This window comes from Solanum dulcamara, chromosome 1, assembly GCF_947179165.1.
Source record: "Solanum dulcamara chromosome 1, daSolDulc1.2, whole genome shotgun sequence".
NCBI lineage: Eukaryota > Viridiplantae > Streptophyta > Magnoliopsida > Solanales > Solanaceae > Solanum > Solanum dulcamara.
The window spans coordinates 78,921,331-78,944,553 of record NC_077237.1 but is presented as its reverse complement, the minus strand read 5'-3'; the positions used below and the strand labels follow the sequence as shown (position 1 = coordinate 78,944,553).

The 23,223-nt window shown below is 32.3% G+C and overlaps 2 protein-coding genes across 3 annotated transcripts; both read left to right on the top strand.

The window, feature by feature from the left end:
* The first annotated feature begins 1,077 nt into the window (after positions 1–1,077).
* LOC129889141 (beta-glucuronosyltransferase GlcAT14A-like) lies at positions 1,078–4,587 on the top strand. Its single transcript, XM_055964324.1, has 4 exons — positions 1,078–1,597; positions 2,942–3,017; positions 3,113–3,228; positions 4,079–4,587. The coding sequence occupies exons 1-4, from the start codon at positions 1,084–1,086 to the stop codon at positions 4,585–4,587; spliced, it is 1,215 nt and encodes a 404-aa protein (XP_055820299.1). The 5' UTR covers positions 1,078–1,083.
* Positions 4,588–12,495: 7,908 nt separating this feature from the next.
* LOC129873761 (uncharacterized) lies at positions 12,496–22,391 on the top strand. Of its 2 annotated transcripts, none has more exons than XM_055949044.1 (8): positions 12,496–12,623; positions 15,488–15,620; positions 15,721–15,832; positions 16,955–17,037; positions 18,123–18,186; positions 18,305–18,422; positions 21,201–21,355; positions 21,956–22,391. In XM_055949044.1, the coding sequence occupies exons 1-8, from the start codon at positions 12,515–12,517 to the stop codon at positions 22,007–22,009; spliced, it is 828 nt and encodes a 275-aa protein (XP_055805019.1). In that variant the 5' UTR covers positions 12,496–12,514; the 3' UTR covers positions 22,010–22,391. The 2 variants fall into 2 exon arrangements, with proteins under 2 accessions (XP_055805019.1, XP_055804948.1); XM_055948973.1 differs by having other exon boundaries at positions 15,470–15,620.
* Positions 22,392–23,223: the final 832 nt, after the last annotated feature.

Genomic DNA, 23,223 nt, shown 5'->3' with positions numbered 1-23,223 from the left:
TAGCACCTCCAAATTATTGTTCCAAAAGAAACAAGCAAACCGTCAATGAAGTTGGTTAAGAACATATTTTGATAGATAAATAAATAGACGTAGATTGAAGCATGTGTAAAATGCTTTCCTTTCCAAGAAATCAACTTTTCTAACCATATAAGCAAAAGGGGGATTATTTTCTTTGAAAACCAGTAATCTGCTGCACTTTGTCAATTACTAGCATTGGTATTTTGCCATGAACATAGAATCAACTCTTATTCTTATTCACCATTTGACGCGACGCCTCTTCATAAGATCAAAGAACATCCAAAATTCGATGCAAAATAGTCCAACTTGCAGAGCAAAAGACTAAAGTATCATCCACATAAGCAAAGTACTCAACTTTGGTACAACATAACCACATTAATCGGGTACACGTGTCCAGAGATTAGTTGGGGCGCATTGAAAACTAACCCTCCTATATGTTATGATTTTTGAAAAAGATGCAACAAAACAAGATTAAAAAAATATGAATGAAAATTTGTCTCTTAAATTTCATTAATTACATGGCTTTATATTGCTAGCGACATAAACAAAGGACTAAAGCATTATAAATTGTACAATTAAAGCATTAAACTCTCACTGCTACAATCAAGAAACTGAATATTCACCAATAAGGGTTGTCGTGAAATGGTAAGTATTCGTTCATCTTTAATCAGAGATTTTGGGTTTTTGTCCTCCTGGGTATGGAGTCACTTTTGTTAGGGAGCTCTTTACCCCTCCCCTGATGTGGAACTTCCTGACACAAATCCAGATTTAGACCGAATTCAATGTGGGTATCGGAAATGGATGGTAAATCCAATCTTACTTTAGTGATATTATTTTTTTATTAATTACCCCTAACCCCACCCCACCCCACAAAAAAAAGTCCACTTATCATTCCCCTGTCCGTATCATTAAGCAAGACTATACTTTGCACTAACCTTCAGTGACCTTCAATGCTCTAGAACCACTCAAACATACCTTTTTCCATCTCTACGTTAAAGATATTTCAGTAATATATATATATATATATATATATAAAGAAACTATATTTAGAAAAACAGAGCGAAAATGGAATTAGTTAGCAACAAATGGTTCATTTTTGCTCTGTTAATCTCCTCTTTATTCATAATTTCCTTTCTTAATTCAACTTCTTTTTTTCTCCAAGTTACATCATCAGTACGAGCTTCATCAATATCATTCGTCGAATCAAAACTACATACGTCTCCACTTCGATCCAATTCAACAATACCGCGATTGGCGTATTTGATATCTGGTTCAATTGGTGATGGAGAGAGGATAAAGAGGACATTGAAGGCGTTGTATCATCCGTTAAATCAGTACGTATTGCATTTGGATCTCGAGACCTCTGATGAAGAGAGAAATGAACTGGTGAAATTTGTGAAGAAAGAGAGTTTGTTTGTGAATGTGAAGGTAATTAAGAAATCTAATTTGGTTACTTATAGAGGTCCTACTATGGTGAGCAATACACTTCATGCTGCTGCTATTTTGGTGAAGGAAGGTGGTGAATGGGATTGGTTTATCAATTTGAGTGCTTCTGATTATCCTTTAGTAACACAAGATGGTAAGCCCACAATTCAAACTTCTTTATGACCACTTTGTTCTCGTATTTTTTAAATTATTATAACGAAATGATGTTATGGAAAACATTTTAAGTAAAAATTACTAAAAAGAGTATTTTCCTTCCATAAATAATAACTGATTTTAGCGATATTTTTTAGTTATTACTATTTATAGCAATACATAATAATAGTATGATAAATTTGCACTAGGTATTAAAAGTGAATTATGCATGTAATATAAATATATGATAAGTATTTTAAAAATATATTAGGTTTGCTTAGTAAAAAAATTGACACAGTGTATTATAATTGTATTAAAGTGTGTAATAAATATATTACCCATTATAGGTATTTTATAAATTATTTTTTGTAATATGTATTATAAATGTTCAACGAAAATAAAAATGTTATTACTATAAATAATAAATATTTTGTTAATATAGTATATCTATGTAAGTTTTATAACTTGTGCTTTAGATTTGAAATAATTACAGTTGAATGTTTTTGATTGATCTAGTTTATAATATAGTCAATAAATGTATAGGTTTTATATATTTAAGTATGCTATACACAGAGTCGGCTCTATGCTTAAGAAAATAAGGTGTATGTGTTAGACCTCGAATAAGAATATATTGTGTGTTAATATGTTCATAAAAAATTAATTATTTATGATAAAAAGTATAGTTTTTTAAAGAAAATTATATTATTTTATTTTCTTTAATCTTTTTTAAATAGAAGAAATCAAGAAAACGTTGTTTTGTCTTCTTACATTTTGTCCTTTTATAATTTTTAACTTTTTGTATCCTGTCAAAAATCAATAGTCGAAAAATGTTAAATAAAGTGAATTGTAAATTCTTTTTATTTTTTATTTCTTCTCAGATCTTCAAGCATTACAACAAGTATATTAAAGTGGGGTATACCAAGTTATCAAATTCTATGGTTCTAATTCTTATTTTTATCTAAAATTTGTCAGCTTATTAGTTATAGAATTATGTTAAAAATTCATATGATGATTGACTCAGTGAATAATTGTTTTTCAACGTTGAATTGATAAAATCTTACCTGAAACAAATAATTAAAAAAAAATCTAAAATATTATTTATGAAATATATTAAGTCATAATTTGCATCTAAAAAGTTAGATTTTTTAAAAATAAATAAATACATATGAAGTTTGTTTTAGACTTTGGACCTCTAATTAAAATTTTGCTTCATGCCTCCGATTATCTTGAGTCACCCTCACAAATATATATATAATATACACGTATTGATACGTTTCCCAAATAGATAATGCCTTTGGTCTATTCACTGCAGATTTTGCTAATTAATCTGATTTTATATTGACAGATTTGCTTCATAGTTTAAGGAGTATTCCAAGATATCTTAACTTTATTGAGCATACAAGTGATCTCGATTGGAAAGAGTGTGTGCATAATTAACTTAATTTCCATTTAATCAACTTATTATTAATTAAATAATGATTTAATCAAATGTCTATTTGTGGTTTAATTAATGTAGGGAATATAGAGCCAAGCCTGTAATAATTGATCCAGGGTTATACAGCTTGAACAAATCAGATGTCTTCTTTGTTGAACCACAAAGGAGTGTGCCAACAGCATTTAAATTATTCACAGGTGACAATTTATAAACTTTACATTCTGGCGTTTCATTAATAAAAAAAAAAATAGGGGAGAACTACCTTATTAGACATATATTCATACCATATGTACTAATTGTATTTATATTTTTAAATAATTACGTATTTTATCACTAATTAATTAAGAGTTTTCTACCATATATTGAGAAAGATACACCTAGATATATATATTTTGATACCATATAAACTAAAAATAGGGAGAGAGACAAGCAAGATAATCTATGTATTCCAAAGACATGTGAATCACACTAGATACATGTATCTGTATGTATTTGGTGTGATTCACATGTATCTGGTAGGAGAGTGGCAAGCGAGGTGGAGGGAGGCGAGCGAAATTTGTCTATGTATCCTAAATACATGCCAATTTCCACTTGAATACAATATATCTAGAACAAATTACACCTAATTTTGACCTCATTTATCTCGAGTTATATGTATTTGGACACACCAAAATTTGGTAAGATTCATAATATTGCAGACTAAAATGTATCTAAGTAATTAACTCCTAAACTAGTGGGATATAACAAGCCCTGTTTCACCATTATAAGTTTTTAATATTCAATTTCACTCAACTAAATTGTAATAATCCAACCTTTTGATTTTTAGTATTTACGCAATTGTATGAGTTCGTATAACTATTTTTGGCTTGTCGGGATGGTTTTTAATAGGACAATATAATTTGGAACCATGAAAATCAAGTAATGATTTATTAAAGAGCAATATCATCAATACTCTTTTATATTATCATACCAAACACAAAATTCTTTCTTATTTTGTAATTTCGATTTAGAACTTATAAACTCAAAATTTTAACTTCATCTCTACAGGATCCGCATGGATGATGCTCTCACGGTCCTTTGTCGAGTACTTATTGTTCGGGTGGGATAGCCTCCCAAGGACACTCTTAATGTACTATGCTAATTTTCTCTCTTCACCTGAAGGATATTTTCATACTGTCGTATGCAATGTCCAAGAATTTATAAATACTACAGTAAACCACGACCTTCATTTTATAGCATGGGACAATCCTCCAAAGCAACATCCACACTATCTCACGATGGATGATTATCGGGAAATGGTCGATAGCAATGCCCCGTTTGCTAGAAAATTTGGGAAGAACGAACCAGTGCTTGATAAGATTGATTTCGAGCTATTAGGGCGTAAACCTGATGGTTTTGTTCCTGGTAGTTGGTTTGGGGATGTTAATGCAACTATTTCAAACTACATTGTAACAAACATAACTTGGTTGCAGCCTGGATCAGGTGCTGAAAGACTAACAAGATTGATATCTGGTTTATTGTCTGATAAAGATTTTGACAAAAAGCATTGCCTTTAGATGTATTATGTATATATGTATACTATCAAGTAGAAGTAAGTCTACGTAAATTGTATCATTCCCAAATTTCACTACTTATGGGATATACAGGTATATTATTATTGTTGTTGTTATTATGTATACTGATATTGAATAATGGATTGGACATGCAATTTTTGCTAATGCCCCTCTTTATAACTCATCATATGCTGTAATAATTGTGGGATGGAAAGCTTGGAAGAAGTCAATTAGGATTAAAATTATATTGTTTGGGGGATTTGGTTGATGGCAATTTCAACCCATATTTATTTAATCCGCTTGCAATAAATCCGCTTTCAACTCTCATTATTTAACCCATGCACTTAATTTTGCTATTAGATTTGGAAAGATTAAAAATGAATTGTAGCTTATTTTGGGGGCTGTTAACACTTATACCTAAAAAGGAAAAATATTTATTCTTAAATATTTCATTATTTTTATATTCTTTTTTATTTTAAAAAGACATAAATTTATTTTAAAATTCGCGCGTTGACATCATATTGATGACAATGTCCATCCTATATGATATCGATAGGGTATTAATATACTGATAGAGTATCACAGAGGATTAACCTCAGTCTTATATGATTTCGATATAGTATCAATATACCGACAGAGTATCACAAAGAATATTTTTTTTTTACTAATTTAGAGTTTAATAAATAAGATTGTGACTTTAATAATTTTATCTTTGTTGTTTTATTTTATTTCTTAAAAAAGAGTCAGATCTTATATGATAGTTATAAGGTATCAATATACCGCCAGAGTATCACAGAGAATTATGCTCAGTTATATATTATACCGATATGGTATCAATATACTGATGGAATACCACAGATGATTAATTCATAGCAGTGATGATGACGTCATGGGCGAAATAAGAAAGGAAAAAGTGTCTTAAGAGAGAAAATAGTTTGGGCCATGAGTCCATTAAATAGTTTGGGTTGAGTATAATTTGACTAAATAGTTTCACAATTGGTCTACTTTGTGTATTTTCCTTATTTTTATGGGAAAATTATGCGGATAAGCAAACATATACTAGTTAATTAATTAGCTAATATAGCTATAGTTTGAATTAATTATGGCTCGTGGCAAACATCTAGCTATAATTACAGTTTGAGGTTTGTATAATCGGGCGATTATACAATTGAGTTTGTATAATTTGCGCGATTTATACAAACGATGTGCGTGAATCGAATTGTATAGCAACACTACAAATTGTATAGCGAATTATACAAACGTTGGACATGAATTGTATAGTGAAATATACAAACATTATACAAAAATCGCGAATTGTATAGCGAATTATACAAACGTATACAAATGTTGCGTGAATTATACAAACGCTGCTATAACTATAGCTACAAATTGTAATTAGCAAACTATAATTATGGAGCATAATTAAGATATTTTTAAGTGGCTATATCGAAAATTCCCACTATTTTTATTCAATTCATTTTCAACTCGAGACCTTTCGTTTACCACCCCTATGATATGCTTAATTGTTTCACCCATCTCATCCATAGGTGAGCGGTGAGTATATAATAACCTTTTCTCTCTTATTTCTACTTTCTAACATTACCATTTTTTTCTTCTTGTCCTTGCATTATCATTAACATGAGAAAATCTGTGATGTGAATTTAATGAGCCAATTAAATCAACGAACGATACTAATTTTTATTTTAAAAATTAATAAGTGCTCTTCTGTATGTTCTCATTTAAACATGAGAAATGTTATTAAGTAATTATTTGAAAATAAGTAAAGTGGAATTATGGCTCCTAAATATAGTCCTGTGGTATATATAAAATTTCCAAAGTTTAATCTGCTCGCTGATTAATTTATTTTTATTTTTTTGTAGAGAGGAGATATAAAAAGATAACCTTAGACCCTTAATGAAAAACAAAAGTTTGGAATTCGGCATATTTTGGAATTTACGAGCAACGGATTGTAGATGGAACCATGAGCCATAGATGAGGCTTGTAGATCAGTTCCTGAGTTAGTGAAAAAATTTCTTTACGGCTCGTGGAATGAACCAAGAACCGGAGATAGTGTTTGTAGAAAAAGATCAGAAACAGTAAACATTCATTGAGTTTTATAGACTGCCAGTACGGTCCGTAAATACTTTTACGAATTGTAGATCGATTTTTAGTCCGAACTACTGAAACTCTATTTTAGCCTGATTTCCACGAATGAATAGTATGAGTCGTAAAACCAACTACAAGTCGTAGTTTGGTCTCGTAGAAAGAAGTCCTAAACTTGGCTTTTAGTCTGATTTCTGTGAGTGTGCAGTACGACCGTAAATGAAACTACGAGCCGTAAAGTGGACTCGTAGACAAAAATTTTAGAAAGCCCATGAACTCAGCCTGAGTTCTACGAGAGGCATATACAACCCGTAAAAGGAACTACGGACTGTAGATGGCCCTCCTAAACGACTCCGTCAGATTTAAGAATGGTTATTTCGGTCTTTTCCCATCCTTTCTAATCCTAAACCCCAATGTTTTTACACTTAATTAAGGTCCTTATCAGTGTAATATCCCGATTACTCTCTCATAACTCTTCTCAAGTCTTAGAGCAAGAAGCAAGAGAATCAAACCTAGGGTTTCAAGCATCTCTATCAAGCTTTCTTCAAGAACTTTATTTTCCCATGTATGTAAGGCTATCTTAGTGAGTGAATAAGTTCTTGCTCATTCTCTACATCTAGAATTTAGTTAGTAAGATTAAACCTAGGGCTTTTACCCTATGTTTCATGGATTCGAAATTGTTTTTGCTTCCTTATCATTGATTTTTGATTCTTATCATTTAGATTGTAGTTCTTCATATGTTTTGATCTTTGATTGTTGTTCATGCTTATTAAACCACATGAACCCTATTTAATTGAGATTGTTTAAAATGCATTGGCATGTCATTTATTAGGTATTGTTTCACATTCAAGGCGAACTTCAAGTATTTGAACTATAATTCAAAAGAGGTTTTAAGGGAACATTAAGCGTTCCAAGTACATTATTTTCAACTGGCAACTATGACCTCCAACTTTACTAGTGCACAAGTAGGTACTTTATTTATCTAAAACTTGAATAAATAGACGCATTCATCCTACATGGTAATTTTGTATCCTATTTAGCGTCCTACGTGTATTGTGCCACGTAGGACATGTGTGTCTACTTGTTCAATTTTATACAAGTTTAAGTGCCTACTTGTGTAAACCCAAAGTTGAAGGGCATAAATGTGAAATGATGTCAAGTTAAAGGACATATTTATGTATTATACCTTTAAAGAAAGCATAAACAGTTTTAGAAAGAATTCTTTATTAATTTAAAGTAAGGTTCAATATGATTTCAAAGACGTGCTTTTGAGTATTAACTCAATACAAAGATTAATATGAGCATTATTGCATTGTTTTGGGAGTAGTATGGATCATCGAGTTGGGTAAGGTTTAGACAAGTCAAACCTCATAAACTACGTCGCCGTCATAGGATAGGATCGTGTCGTTGATTCAGAAAAGCCCTTGGTAAGGGCTTAAATATTGGATCCATTAGTTTAGTTCGTCCTCTACCCTGGTAAAGTATTGGATGGCTCTGACAACGTGGGTAATACGTTGTATCATCACGAGACTCATAGTGATGATTGTCGGTTAGAGAAACTCCCAAGTAAAGTAAAGTATACAATTTTAGTATTTGATATCATTACATATATCTCAATTGTAAAGCTCTATTGTTTGAAATACTCTTGCATGCTTTACTTCCAGTTGAGTTACTTTATAGTTTCCTTTCAGATGTATCCTTTCAGCATATCTATTTAGTTTAGCCTGATGTTTCATTCGACCATTTTTACATACCGTACATTTCATGCATGTACTGATGTCATTTAGCGCTACATCTTTTAATAATACAAATACAGGTGTTCAGGATCGACAACAGGTACTTCGTTGAGATCTTCACTTCATTAGCTTTAGGTGAGATCTGCTTGTCTTTGGAGGGCTTCGATTTACTTATGCTCTTCAGTTTGACATTTAGTTGGTTATTTAGGTTGTCGTGAGTCTTGTCCACACACCTATCTTTAGCTTAGTAGAGGCTTCATAGACAATATAATGAGTTAATTAAGTCTTGATATTCAGATGTCTTAAACACTATCATCTCTATTTAGATTTCTGCTTAAGTATGTTTAAGTGATTTAAATGTGTATCTCTTTAAAGCTTCTGCATATATGTTCAGTCTTTCGCTCAATAGTTATCCAGGCTAAGAATTTTCTCGGGACCAATAATGATTTTGGATGTCGGCCACGTCCAGAGTGTAGGCTCGAAGCGTGATAAGTAATTATACTATAATACTTAAAAACTTAAAAATAAATATAAAAAGAAATTGAAGATACATGATGAAAATTCAAATAATCAGATGTTAAAATGTATTGACTGACATTTCTATAAGTGATACCGTGTAGACAGAAATGTACACAAATACATAGATGTACTCTTTAACTTGGCTTCAACTGACTTCTATGCCCTCTAACTTTGGAGGTGTACAAGTAGGTATTTAAACTTGTATAAAATTGAACAACTAGTCACATTCGTTCTACATGACAATTTTGTGTCCTGCGTGGCGTCCTATGTGTAATATGGCACGTAAAATGCGTGTGTCTACTTATTCAATTTTATACAAGTTTAAGTGTCTAATTGTGCGCACCCAAAGTTCAAGAGCATAAATGTCAGTTGAAGCCAAGTTAAATAGCATATTTATGTATTATGCCTTGATTTAAACAAGGAACCACTTGGCAAGTTGTTTATAATCAGTAAATTACATCAGGGGTCGTTTACATGGATTAAATTTGCATAAGAAATATCATATTTGAAAGTTGATTAGGATTATGTATAAAATTAATACTGTATTTGATTTATAATTTAAATCTGCATAACTAATATATATATATATATATATATATATATATATATATATATATATATTATGAGGAATCTATATACTCCATTCGGCCCATTTTATGTGGCACCCTTTGACTTGATATGTTATTTAAGAAAAAAAGACTTTTGAAACTTGTGGTATAAAACAATCCTTAAATATTTATATGGTTGTAAATCATTTCATTAAAGGTAAAAAGTAAATTTTAGCTAGAATAAAATATAATTTTATGTAAGATAAAAAAATTAAATAGCTAATACGTCAATAATTAAATTCCGCACAATTAATTACTATATAAAATAATATATAAATTTTTTCATAATTAATTCATATATGTGCATAACTCTAGCTAACTACAAAACAACCCTTACATCCCTAAACTAAGAGCCTATTTGACTTAGCTTTATCTAAAATAACTTATAAGCTGAAAGTAGCTTATAAGCTGCTTTAGATAAGCTAAGCTAAACATAATACATAAATTGGACTCTTGACTTCAAATTATAAGTTTGACCTTTAACTTTGATAGTACACAAGTAGGCATTATAACTATCCAACACTTAAACAAAAAAACACTCGAATCCTACCTGGCAAAATGCGTGAAAAACACCCAAGTTATGCACGCCAGATGTAAAATTTGACGGCCCTAACAATAAAAAAATGCTGAAAAGATAATTATATCCTTAAGCAATTTTATATATATATATAAATTTCAATTTATTCTCTTTTTAATTTCTCTACCATCTTTTTCTTCTTTTAGCACTATTTGCTGCTCACTACTAATGAAGTGGCATTTATCTATTTTTTTGTCATTGTGAAAATAAAGTTATAATGAAGATTCTTGATCTGTAAATAATCTAGGTTGTAATGTAATTAGTTTTGTTTATCACTGTCAAAGTTAAAGGTATTTTTAAAATTTACATGTATTTATTTTAATTAGGTGATAGCCACTGAGTGACTCAGTAATCCACCTCTGAGCGTTTTCATATCACGCGTTCAGGCTGAAATATTCGAGTGTTTTTTTGTTTAAGTGTTGAATAGTTAAAATGCCTACTTGTTCACTGTCAAAGTTAAAGATATTTTTAAAATTCATGTGTATTTATTTTAATTAGATGGTAGTCACTGAGTGGCTCAGTAATCCACTTTAGAGCGTCTTCATATCACACGTTTGGGCTATAATATTCGAGTGTTTTTTTGTTGAAAAATTTATCAAAACAGCAAACATTTAGCATTAAATAGGACCCATTGGCTACACTTTCAATATTTACAATAAAATAACTATATTTTAGTTTTCTATGTAGCTATTTTATGTATTCTTTTACATGTTTCACTTAAAAGAATACAAATAAAAATAACCAATTAGAAAAAATCAAGGGAGAAAATCTTTCAAATTAGGTAAATATACTGAAATTTCTCATTAATTCTATTATAAAGAGTAGGAGTCTCAAAATAGGTGATTCTCTTCCTTCTTCCTCGATTTCAATTCTCATAATTGTCCTTGAATTCAATTCGTCATTGATAATCCTCCTTCTTTTACGAATTCAATTGAACAACTGATCAAATCCTCATCGTTTTTGCTTTGCGTTGTATATATCACAAATATGAAATTTCAAAAGGCCGTAGCAGCAAAAATGTGGCTAGGCGTTGCATAAATCGCAAAGGAACTATTCTCATTCGTCGCGATATATAATTATTTCGTATTCGATTCACCAATTGTGGAGTGAATGATGTTTATCGTTAGTTGCGACGGTGACTGGTCATTCATCGCCATGTTATTCACCTTCTGTGGTGGTTGTCGATATCAGTAAGAGGAACTTACTTCCAATTAATGAAGACGGTGGAGATCTCGTTTCCACAAAAGAGAAATCTTAAGTTTTATTTAGAGAAAATAACTTTTCATCTTAAAAAAAATTACAAATGAAAATACAATATACAATTGATGATGTGATCTGCATTGTAGATGGAATGAATGTGAATTTGTATGTTGGATGATTGGAATACAAGATTATTTGAAATACAATTTAGATGATTAGATCCAAATTGTATATTGAATAAAATAGATTTTGGAATACAAAATCAGTTTAGAATACAATTTTATTTAGAATATATTTTGTTTGGAATACAATTTAGAAGATCTGACCCAAATTGTATATTGAATATAATAAAATTTGGAATACAAAATCAGGTTAGAATACAATTAATTTGGAATACAATTTAGATAGTCTGATCCAATTGTATATTTTAAATATAATTTTATTTTGAATACAATTTATTTTGAATCCAATTTAGATGACCTGATCCAATTTTTTTTTAGCGTTCTTCTTTACTGATTGCTCCGATTATCTAAAGGATTCTCATTGGATATCACCGTTACTTCTAACAAACGCGACGAGGATGATGATAATGAATTTATTGTAATAATAATATTAATAATGGAGAAAATCAAAATATGTTTTATGTAAAAAGAATAGATCCAATTATATTATATGTAGATATGGTAAATGGAGGAAAGAAATGAGAGAGAAAGAGGGATGCTGGTTATGATTTGGCCAATCAATAATAAATGCTCCTATTTCGAAAAGGAAAAGAAATAGTTTGGGATTTTTTTGTTTTATTTTTAGCTCAAAAAGTAGGTTTAAGTGGAGTAAAATTAGGATGTATTGTAGGATATCTTTAATTTGTTATGCACATAAAATATATATTTTTTTCGTAATATTTTTAAACTATAGCTGTTTTCAATAAATAAATTGTTAATTTTGACTAGTTTAATATTTTTTTTAATTTAAGTATTGGATAATTAAAGTATCTACTTGTTCACTATCAAGCCAAGTTAAAGGTCCTTATATTTAAGTCTTTTTGAATTTATTTTAAACCCCACTTTAAATTGGTCAATCAAATATTAAAATAAAAACAACAAGTTAATCCGAAGAGACTCTAATGCTATTTCTGTGTGGGACCAAAACATCATACAACTCAACTACTAGTTGTCCAATCATATACTATGCCTTCTATATGGCTGTCTCTGTTATGTCAAACCACTTTTCTCCTTCTCCTCCTGCCTCCCTTCTCTCTGCATAACTTGGGTCTGATCAAATATCAAAACCCAACAGGTTCAGCTACTTTCTCTTCCTTCTACAATAATAATACTGTTTCCTTAAAGTGAATTTTGGGTTTTTTCCTTTTCCTTGTTGTAGTGAGAAAAAGTAAGATCAAAATTTTGAGTCTTTTGGGCTTTCATTTTGTACAAGATAATTAACAATATATAAGTAAAGACTTGATCTTTTAAGCTTTGATGGAAGTTTGAAGTACTTTGTGTTAGAGATTGTGCTTCTTCTGCGCGGTCACTTCAAGTTTGCGCCTTTTCTATTTTTATTCAAAATAAGATTCTCTTCCCCTTTCCTGGTGAAATCTGGCATGAATTTATTGGGATGTGTATGTTTTAGATTTTTAAATATAATTTACGGCATATATACCCGGTAAGTCTATCCATTAAGGCTTGGATAGAAGAGAAGAAATCGTTTAATGTTTTTGCTTCCGCTGTTATTTGAACCTGAGAACTTATTATTTTCAATCTACTTTATTGACTACTAGGCCTACAGGGGCGGATTTAGGGGATCGGAAGGGTGTTCACCTGCCTGAACACAAGATTAAAGGTTGGCTCAGTAGTTTAGGGGTTCAAAATTCATCTTGGGGTTCCAAGTTCAAATAACATGAGCTATTTTTTAAAATTTTTCGAAGCCTCTTTAGTGAAAATTCTGGATCCGTCATTGCTAGGCCAAACCCTTGGGTGCATGTTGTTTCTGGATACTGAACGGGGTTTTATCCCTTTTACTAGTAAGGATAGAACATGTTGGTTGCCTCGCCCATGTCTCCTTTTCTATGGACTTAAACTGATGGGAATCCTATGATTATAAAGAGGCACATAATCCCCCTTACTCCATCTAAAGGAACAGGTCTTGCATACTGTCATTCTGCATTCATTGTGTATCCTAGTCATTGATCCAGGCTGCTTTTGGTTACTTTAATAGGACTCTTTAAGGCTCCACTCCTTGTACTCTTGGAGTTTTGGTTTTGAATAAAGAGGTTGAAGTCCATTCATGTGTTCCATCCTAGAAGTGGCTTTGTCTACACGGAAAATAAATGATCTTAGTTTAAGTGTTTTCAAGATGATAAAATACCTTTTTTCTATCTGGATAGCAGTCTGATTTAATGCGGAATGTGATGTCAAAATAGGTATTATCGACTTGTCATACATAATTTCCTTGAAATGGCACTGAAAATCTTGATGTTGCACAAATCTCGTCATGGTAGCCTGGTGGGAGGGATAGAATGTATAGAAAGCTATGGTAACAATACCCCCCGGAAATCATAAGGAAAAGGGTTTGCAATAGGGAAGAAAGAGGCAAGATAGGAAAATATAAGGCCAACTCTGTAGTGATTTGAGTCATAAACCTCAATACACTGCCTATGACATGACATCTTTGAACCATAAATTTTGCAAATGAGATGTGTGCTTCTGCCTCCTTTGGGCTCGAGATAAATAGAATTCATCATATAGTGTGAAGATGCATTGCTATAGTAAAAAGCAGAAGTACCTAACTAATGAAGTGCACAAAAATGCTTGGGGGCACTATTGAGACTAAATGGCATGACTAGCCATGATTACGACCTTTATAATTTATCACTATCATCTATGGCCTGGTTTTAATTAAGTTGATATCCATTTTCTGAATCCATCTTTACTATTTTAATAAACCTTCCTTAATTTCCAGAATTTTCCTCTGTTGTTGAGGTTGGAATTGTTTGATTATTTCTTCATTAATGGCTTGACTACCAACATATACTTGAGCTTCCAGCTTTGGAAGTTGACTAAGTGCTTGTGTGGCATAATATCCAAGTCCCAAGATATGTTTTGCTTGTCAAATTCAAAATCGATCTTCCTACTATTTTGTCAAGACATTGTTTTGGAAAGAAATCTTCCTCCTCGCCATGCCCTATTAACGATAACATCAATTTTCTCTAGTCAAAGCTCCATGATAGCACCAAGCAGAGCTTAAAAGCTTTATACCCGAGATATGATGTGGAGATCTCGAAAAATTTCTGTCTAAGAAAGAATCATACATGACAGTGGTTACAAAATGGTACTATGAACTTAAAATCTGTGGCATCTCTATTGTTGTGGCAATACCTCGCCTCACCTGCTCATTTGATATCCACATGGACTAAATTCTAGTTTATCCACTCTTGATGGTCATTTCCATGGACTTGAAATGCTTCACTCTTTTATACATGTATTTGCTCATGCATCCTCATCTAGGGAAGAGAAAAGAGGTAAGTCATGTGGGATTAAGGAAAGACAAGCAGAGACTAATTGACAAAAAAAACTTTTGGGTGAGATTGTTGTAGATTGTTCTGAATTGCTTTATGTTAGAGTGGGTAAAAGTCCTACATTGGTTGGGGATTGGACTGGTGGTCTGCTTATATGGACTTGGACAATCCTCTCCTCAGGAGCTAGCTTTTGGGGTTGAGTTAGGCTCAGGTGCCATATCTTTACACTTTAGAAGGGAGTCAAAAGAAGCTGCTACAGAATTTGACTATGGGAGGGTGTTTGTTTTTGCAAAAAATCATTTTTTATTTAGATGTTAAAAGCTCAGAATAAGTTATCCTATCAGAAACAGTAAACGTAGGCCTTGTCTATGATAGGTAATTTGCCCCTTCTGGCTTCTTGTCTTCTAAAAGATAGGTTAAGGTACTTTAGGAGTCACACATTTAATATTTGAGTTTTGAAGTCCATTAAAAGTTATCTCATTGTGATATATCGACTGTCATTCTTCCAAGTCTTTAAAGGTAATTGGCAATAATCATAAAATAGTTTTTTTTTCCTCACTATGAGTTTGGACTCTGTGAGTTGGGAATGCTGATTATACTTTGTTATTCTGGTTTCACTTAATTCTAGATTTATGTTTGCCGGCAGACATAAACATTATGGGTGATGGTCCTCGAGGAATACAGGTGTTTGAAGATCATTTTCAAGCTTCAACATCTGGTGAAGACTCCATGCAGAGCCCAACTATGTCTAAATATATAGGAAGTAATGATTCTTTAAGGTATATCTTCTAAATGACATTTGAGGTGAAGAAGAGTTACATATTTTTAAGGAAATCACTTTTTTATTTGTTTTATTCGGCTTGTCTCGTATTAGAATAGGTCCATTAGTAGATCGTGGACTAGAAGAAAATTGAAAGGGGCTGCTTCAATGTTGAATATGTTTAGCCTCAGCAAGTTACCTTGGATGTCTGGAACAGATGGTCAAGAAAAGGTACATATTATTTACAGTTGTCCGCTAACTGTTTAGCTTGGTATTTCCTACTTAATAGCAGTGGCGGAACCAGGATTTTCATCGAGGGGGTTCAAAAAAATAAGTAAGCACGCTAATAGTATCTACAAATAAGCAGATCGGATCGGGTCATATATGAGGTCGGATCAAATATAAGCAACTAGATAAAATTCAACTTTAGCTCAACACTAACAATAAAATAGAGAAAGTACACGTTTGACATAATATTAAAATCAATATGAGAAAATGTATTTTTAAAATTTTAATTATGGGTTCTGTCGCCGTCATTGTTGTATATATACATTATTCAATTTTTGAAACTAAATAAGGAACACGAAAGATTATACTATCCAAAAAAATATATTAAAATAAGATAAATAATTAAATGAAAGTTTAATAATGAGGATTTTCTTAATTCTTGATTTGTACGTTAAAGGCATATTTTTTCTAAAGTTGTGGTCACTAAGGATAAGATAATACTTCCAGAATCCAATCCTATTTATTTAATCTTACTTATAATCATATTATTCCTTAATCAAATAAAAATTAAATGTTTGTCTTAAAATGAGTATGAGAGAATTTTTTTTAAATTTTAAATATGAAAACTCAAAAAAAGTTATAACTTTTACTTAATTTTATAAAAATAGAAAAAAAATTATTGTGAAGTGTAATTCATTTTATGTTGTGCTCTAAAATATTTATGTAAAATAATTAAACACATATAATACAGTTTAATATTACAATATTGGGGTTGGACGTTTCATTTATTAAGCAAATAAAAATGAAAATTGGCTGAAACTAAAATATGAAAAAAAATGTTGCTACCCGGGCTCGAACCCGCAGAGTTAGCTCCAGAATTTGCAATTTCGTGAATCCCTTTACCGCTGGACCAAGTTTTTGGCTTGTGTTCAGGGAGTTCATTATTAAATATATACTCATAAATCAACAAATTGATTCTATACATACGGTGTAATTTTTCGACGAAGGGGTTCAGATGACCCCCCTAGGCTGCATGTAGGTCCGCCCCTGCTTAATAGTTCTGAAGGTCATCATTGTCTTTGGGTTAGGGAAGGGAGAGATTACAGATATTATCAAATCTTGCAGGTAGAGTTAACTGCTGCAGAAGTAGAATCTCTTCGGTCAGAACTCAGTGTTTTGGAGGAAAGAGAAGCTCATTTCAAAGCTCAGTAAGATTTGATACCCCCATTGTGGGTTCGCTTATGCCTTATGTGACCTATTCTGTTTTTCCTTATATATAACCGTGTATAGGTTGCTTCCCCTTTGATACTAGTACTTTTGATTTCTTATTGTGAAACTGAGAAGGGTCTCCCAGGCATTTAGCAGGTTGGTTTGGTTATAGTTATTTCTAGTTCATATGGTTACGTTAGTTTATCATCACTATGTTCAATCCCTAATGCTTGTGAGGCTCCTCATCGTCATCATGCGCGATCACTGTGAATATCATTTTGAGAATTAAAAAGCATAAATACTCATCTCTGTTTTAAGTGTATCATCAGTGTAATATGAACATGTTCACAGATTTATATCTTTTCAACTTTACGAAAAGTGACCCCAAGGATTTGAGGCCAAAGCGTGCTTTGGTTCAACAGTAAAGGTAGTGCGACATGGGATGAACGGTAGGTTCAGGTCACCAGTTCAAATTCTTGGGTATTAAGTGGAGAAGGGTCGAGGGACCCCATTATCCACTGAGTTTTGAAGCTAGAAACAACTTATTTCTCGGTTATTGAAACCAATAGAATAGGGCCAAAATTAGTTGCATCATTTTTTATTTTATTTAATTTTCCTAAATTCAATTGGGCAAAAAGCATGGAATATTGTTGCAGTTTTCACTTTCCTTTCAAACAAAACATTTGTTAAAGGTAGAGAGATGATGAGCATCTGATGGCAAAATACCTTATTGGAAGACTATTTTGAGTAAATATTCGTGTTCTTGATTTTGTTATTCTATTATCACCTAATCGTGAACAAAACGTAATATAAGCGGTTGAGAGTGGACCAAGTCCCAATTTGAAGAAAACTGAGAGATTCTCTTTCATGACAAATGTGAAGTACTGTTCAAGGATCCCACTAGTCCTACTGAACATCACAACTGAAATGTTACAAAGAGGAAAAGAGCTTTCACTAAGAGTAATTCTACTCGCTATTCTTAGATTATACTTGCAATTACTCCAATAATAACATTTTCAATCCTAAATTGATCTGTCAAAAGAGTATTGTCTTTTGATTTTCATTGTTCTTTTCTCTCTCACAGATTAGAACACATTGATGAAGTCATACGGGCTGCACGACTTTCAGGGTATTTGGACATGAGAATGGTATTAATAGTGCAGCAGCTGTTATCATCTTAACATTGTTTAGATTTCAGACAATAATTCACTTGATTTACATATTTTGTTCCACAATTTATATTCTGCTTCTTTTTTTTCCCAATAGAGATGGGCAACTTTACCCGGAGAACCTCTTCCAGTTGATGACACTGATGTTGATGATTGGCTTCCTAGATTTTTTGTCCTTCAGGGATCGTGTATCTTCTGGTATTCTTCATGCACAGGTAACTTTTTCAACAGTTAAAGTTTCTACTAGCATGCCTTTCGGGATACTCTCCAACTACTGTATAAATATGTTATTTCAAGCTTTTTGGTGTACTATCACACTTTTTTTTTTTTGCCGAGACCCTCTATCAGACACCTTTGAATGTTACATTATAAGAAGATTTTTTTAGCCGTTTATTTAGATAGCCAGAAGGCCCTTAAATTGGTATTTACAACAACCTAATGGACCACCTTGAATTACTTGGTATCTCCGAGATGTTTTTGTTGAGTCAAGATTTACTGGTTTGAGATAGTAGGAACTAGAGATCGCGATTTTAGTTGTCACTAAATCCCACACCTTTCGACGACGTGCTGAAATATTCGTATATTATTTCAACAATGTTTCAAGGTCAATAAAACATTGCTAAATAGACTGAAACGGAGAGCGTAACATAAACAACATAAAAAATGGTAGAAGACAGTATATGGCTGGGGACGGTAAGAAGATATGAAAGAAGAATGGCAGACTAGACCAATCTATCTTTTGGAGGGGTCCATTCAAATGGCTAGCACTTATAACAGTGCCAGACTCACTACCAACAGTGTGATGTCACTATTTCCTATGTCTGTTAAGGAGGAGAGGAAGTTGGATAAACTTGGGAGAGATCTTACAGCAAGGAAATAAAAGCTTATCACTTGGTAAGATGGAGCACTATTGCAACAACCAAAGTGAAGGGACCGAATGGGAATTAGATATGTGAGGTTGCTGAATAAGACCTTGCTTGTAGAAATGGTTATGAAAGTATAATTGAGAGAAGAATATATGTTGAAGATATGGTTATCCTGGAATACAAGAGACACCCATTTTTAGGTGTGATAAAATATCCACATCTATATTTCGACGAGATACTAGTTTCGTTTTAACACGAGACATTTCTAAGATTCTGACAAATGGGCGTCTCCGTATTTAGTCAGTCTGATCCTGATCACTGATTTAAAATTGGTAATGGATGGAGCATAGTTTTTAAGAGAAACTAAAACAACTGGGAGGTGAAGAGGATGAAAGAAAACCACCAAACCTTGGAGGCATTTCAAGGACTTCCTAGTGCAGCAGATAATTTGATTTGAAAAAAATGCAGGACAAGTGGATATTTACTTAATATAACTCACTGATAGCAAGTGAAAACTAGAGCCATACATGCTCTTGGAGAACAAATATGGAAAACTAGATCACTATACAAAGTAGCCCTGCTTCTTTTGGTTGCTGGCATGTATAACATGTTTGACACTACAGAATCTCCAAAGGAGAGGAATTCACCTCTGCAGCATACATCATTTATTTTGGAGATGAAGCTGAAAGCAATAATCACCTTTTCAGACATTTCTGTATCAACTGTGGCATTTATCATTGAGCATTTTGGGCGCTGTAATGGGTAATGTCTAGGGACACTTATTGGCAGATAAGATTCTGGAATAGAAGCTTTTTAAAGATACCAATGGAACATGTTAAGAAAATGGATGTTGGTGTAACTCAATCTTAAAAGCTAAATCATGAGTTGAAGATTGTTCATAACCATATAAAGATACAACTTATTTTTTTCAACCAATGTGTCACATTCTAACATTCGTCCCTTCCCTCATCCCCACACGCCGTAAGTTTGGACAATATAACATGACGGCCAGTATTGAGTAAACCGAGAATAAGAATGAGTCTGCCAATGATACCATGTTAAGAAAATGGACATTGGGCCTAACTCAACATCAAAGCTACCAATGAAAAGCACCACTAATATAAAAGTTAGTTGGTGACATACAGACCAATACCTGTTGGCCAAAGAAGAATCTGATGTGTCAGTGTTCCTCTAAGTGAGATATATATATATGTTTCTCTATTACGAAATGCCCATACTTCCTCTGCGTGAGATTTATAAACTTGTGAGATGAGGATATAAGGATACAACAACATATTCTTTCAACCAATATGTGATATTCTAACAAAATAAAATCCCAGTTTGTATGTGGTGGATATTTTGGTGAAAAAGGAATTTGAGATGCTTCAAGGGCAACGAACTCCAGCTTGAAAATTAAGTTTAATTGCTCTACTTGTTGTTGAAATCTTGGTGGATTATATAGATTCCATATACAACTAGAAGGGAATATACGATGTACATATCACAGCACCGTCTTACTGCTATATGTCATTAATAGAAATACTTCATTTAATGGTAAGACTATAGCCTAAGAATAGGGAAGAAAAGCCAGGAGAAACAATATGATATTAAACCATTAAGGGGATCATAGTAATCATACATTAGAAGTTTGTGGGTTGTTGTGGAAGTATAGTTTGATTCAAACCAAAAGAAAGTCCTTTTGTTTTCTAGAAGTGTTTTCTTCTGTTTCATGGAGAACAAATGTGCTTTCACCAAAAAAAAGAACTTTGTTTTAGAAAGCTAAAGGATTCTTAAAAAAACATTTTGTGGCCAAGCACGGCCTAAATTTCCTTTCCTCGGCCTTTACCTCTGATACTGCAGATAGAGCAGGGAAAACACCTGTGGTTGGGGTAGCAATTACCTTACCTATTCTGAATAGCTCAATCTCGAAATATCCCACCTTATATTGGCATCTGCTGTTTCTTTATGATCTGATATTTGTTCCTGCTATCTCTTCTTGATTTAATGGCTTAGTTTGTTTTCATTAACTTCATTCCAAAATACTTCCAAAGTCTAGCTGCAGTCCCGTTGTTTCCTGATGCAACAAATATGTTATTTCTTGAATAATTTTGATTAACATGTTTGCAGATCTAAGCCCCCAAGATTCAACCCTTCTATCTGATGTAGTTGAAGTTGGAACCTTACCTTGCCTGATACGAGACAATGAGGACAAACGATATTGCTTTTATATCTCAACTCGTTATGGACTGAAATATGAATGCACTAGTATTTCTAAGATAAAGGTAATGGTTTTTTTCTGGATCCTTTATTGCAAGTAGCTATTCTGATCTCTGTCTTGGATTTGTTGAGTAACTTTAAGTTCCCAAATTGGTCAAGCTTGGAACTCGAGCCTTTCCGAATGGACCCTTCTTGTTCATATTCTTTATATACACCTCTCTTTGGATGTTAACTTTGTTTCAACACAGCAAGTTCCTCTCGGATAGTATTGAAACTATTATGTGAACTTATCTCTCCCTATAGTGATTAGATATTTGTGAGTTCAAGTCATTTCTAAACAATTGGACTGGACAATTTGTGTAACATATGACAGGATCAGTATGATAAACATTTGCTTGTTATCTGTTGAACTCATTAGTGGTTGTAAAAACTTTACATATTAGATTAAAAGCATTTAAGGACTAATCTTAAATAAGTAGCATTTTGCTAGCGTCAGAATAGTTACACATTAGCATAGATTTGTAAAATACGCAATTGGAATCCTTCGTTAGTCCCATATCAAATAACTTGGAAACTATTATCTGAAGGCTATATACAAACATAGCCAATTCCTTTTCATCTTCCATTTTCATGCTCTTATGTGTTGCTATCCTTTTCTTTTCCAGGTTGATTCGTGGTTGGAAGCATTACGGAGTGATTGCAAGCTGCGATCTGACTGAACAACTATTAATGAGTTGACTAGGAATTGACATGATCTGCTATTAGCAGCAACCACCTCTAAATAAGCCAGATTCGGAAGCAGATACATATATATAATTTTTTCAAAACTTCCACTGCAACATTTTAGTGTTTAGCCGGTGCATTCTGTACATAGTCTAGCATATAGCCATTGTACAGTGTTGAGGTTAACATTCGATAAATTAGTTTTAGCATATGCTAAGGATTGTGCTGATCTTGTCATGTACAACTTTAAGCTTTGTATCTACATAATGAAGGAAAGCTTGCTGGCTCTATGAGACTAAGGCATTCTCAAAGTTTATGAGTTTAGTACTTGTTAACCTTTGGAGAAAAATGAATGAAAGAAACATGTTCCAATGCAAATATATGTTGTGAATGAGGTAACCTTTTTATGGCAATTTCTTGATTTCTTCATTGTTTTGAGATGTTATTTGATCAGAAAATAGGAGGCTTCTAAAGATGCATGTTGACGAGCATATTGGTTGATGTTGTTGCAACGTTATAAGACCCATTCATTTTTTACCTCAAATGTGTTCTTTAAGTTTTGTCCTTCCAACACTTAAATGGACGGAAATATTCCTTACACTGAAATAACAAACAAGTTTTTCTTGGGGAATAAATTTATATTTTCGTATCATAATATATAGGTTATGCTCTTGGCATTGAAATAACAAATAATTTTTTCGCAAGACATACTTTTTTATTTTCGTATCATAACATTCCACAAGTTATGTCGTATGGACATAAGCTTATGTTTTTGTATTACAATATCCCACGAGTTATACCGTATATTGGGAGCGCATAATGTATTCCCAAAATAATAAAATTGACTCACACATACTCTATCATCCCATTAGCTATCAATTTTCTCTAAAAATGATTAAAAAAAACATATGCCCCAAAAAACGTAACTTCAGTTTCTAAACACTATAATAAATTCTAGAGAAATGTTATACAACTTATGTTGCATTGCATTATTTAATTCATATAAAATTCATGTCGAGCTAGACAAAATTTCAGTTTCAAAAGATAAAAAAGTTTAAATTTATGCAAAGTGAATTAAGTCTAAATAGATAAAAACACCTTGATCCATAAATTTTTAAAAGATGAAGTAAGTCTAAATAGATAAAAATGTTTTAATCCACAAATTTTTATTAAATGAATGGCAAGGATAAATAATAAAAACTTTGAAATA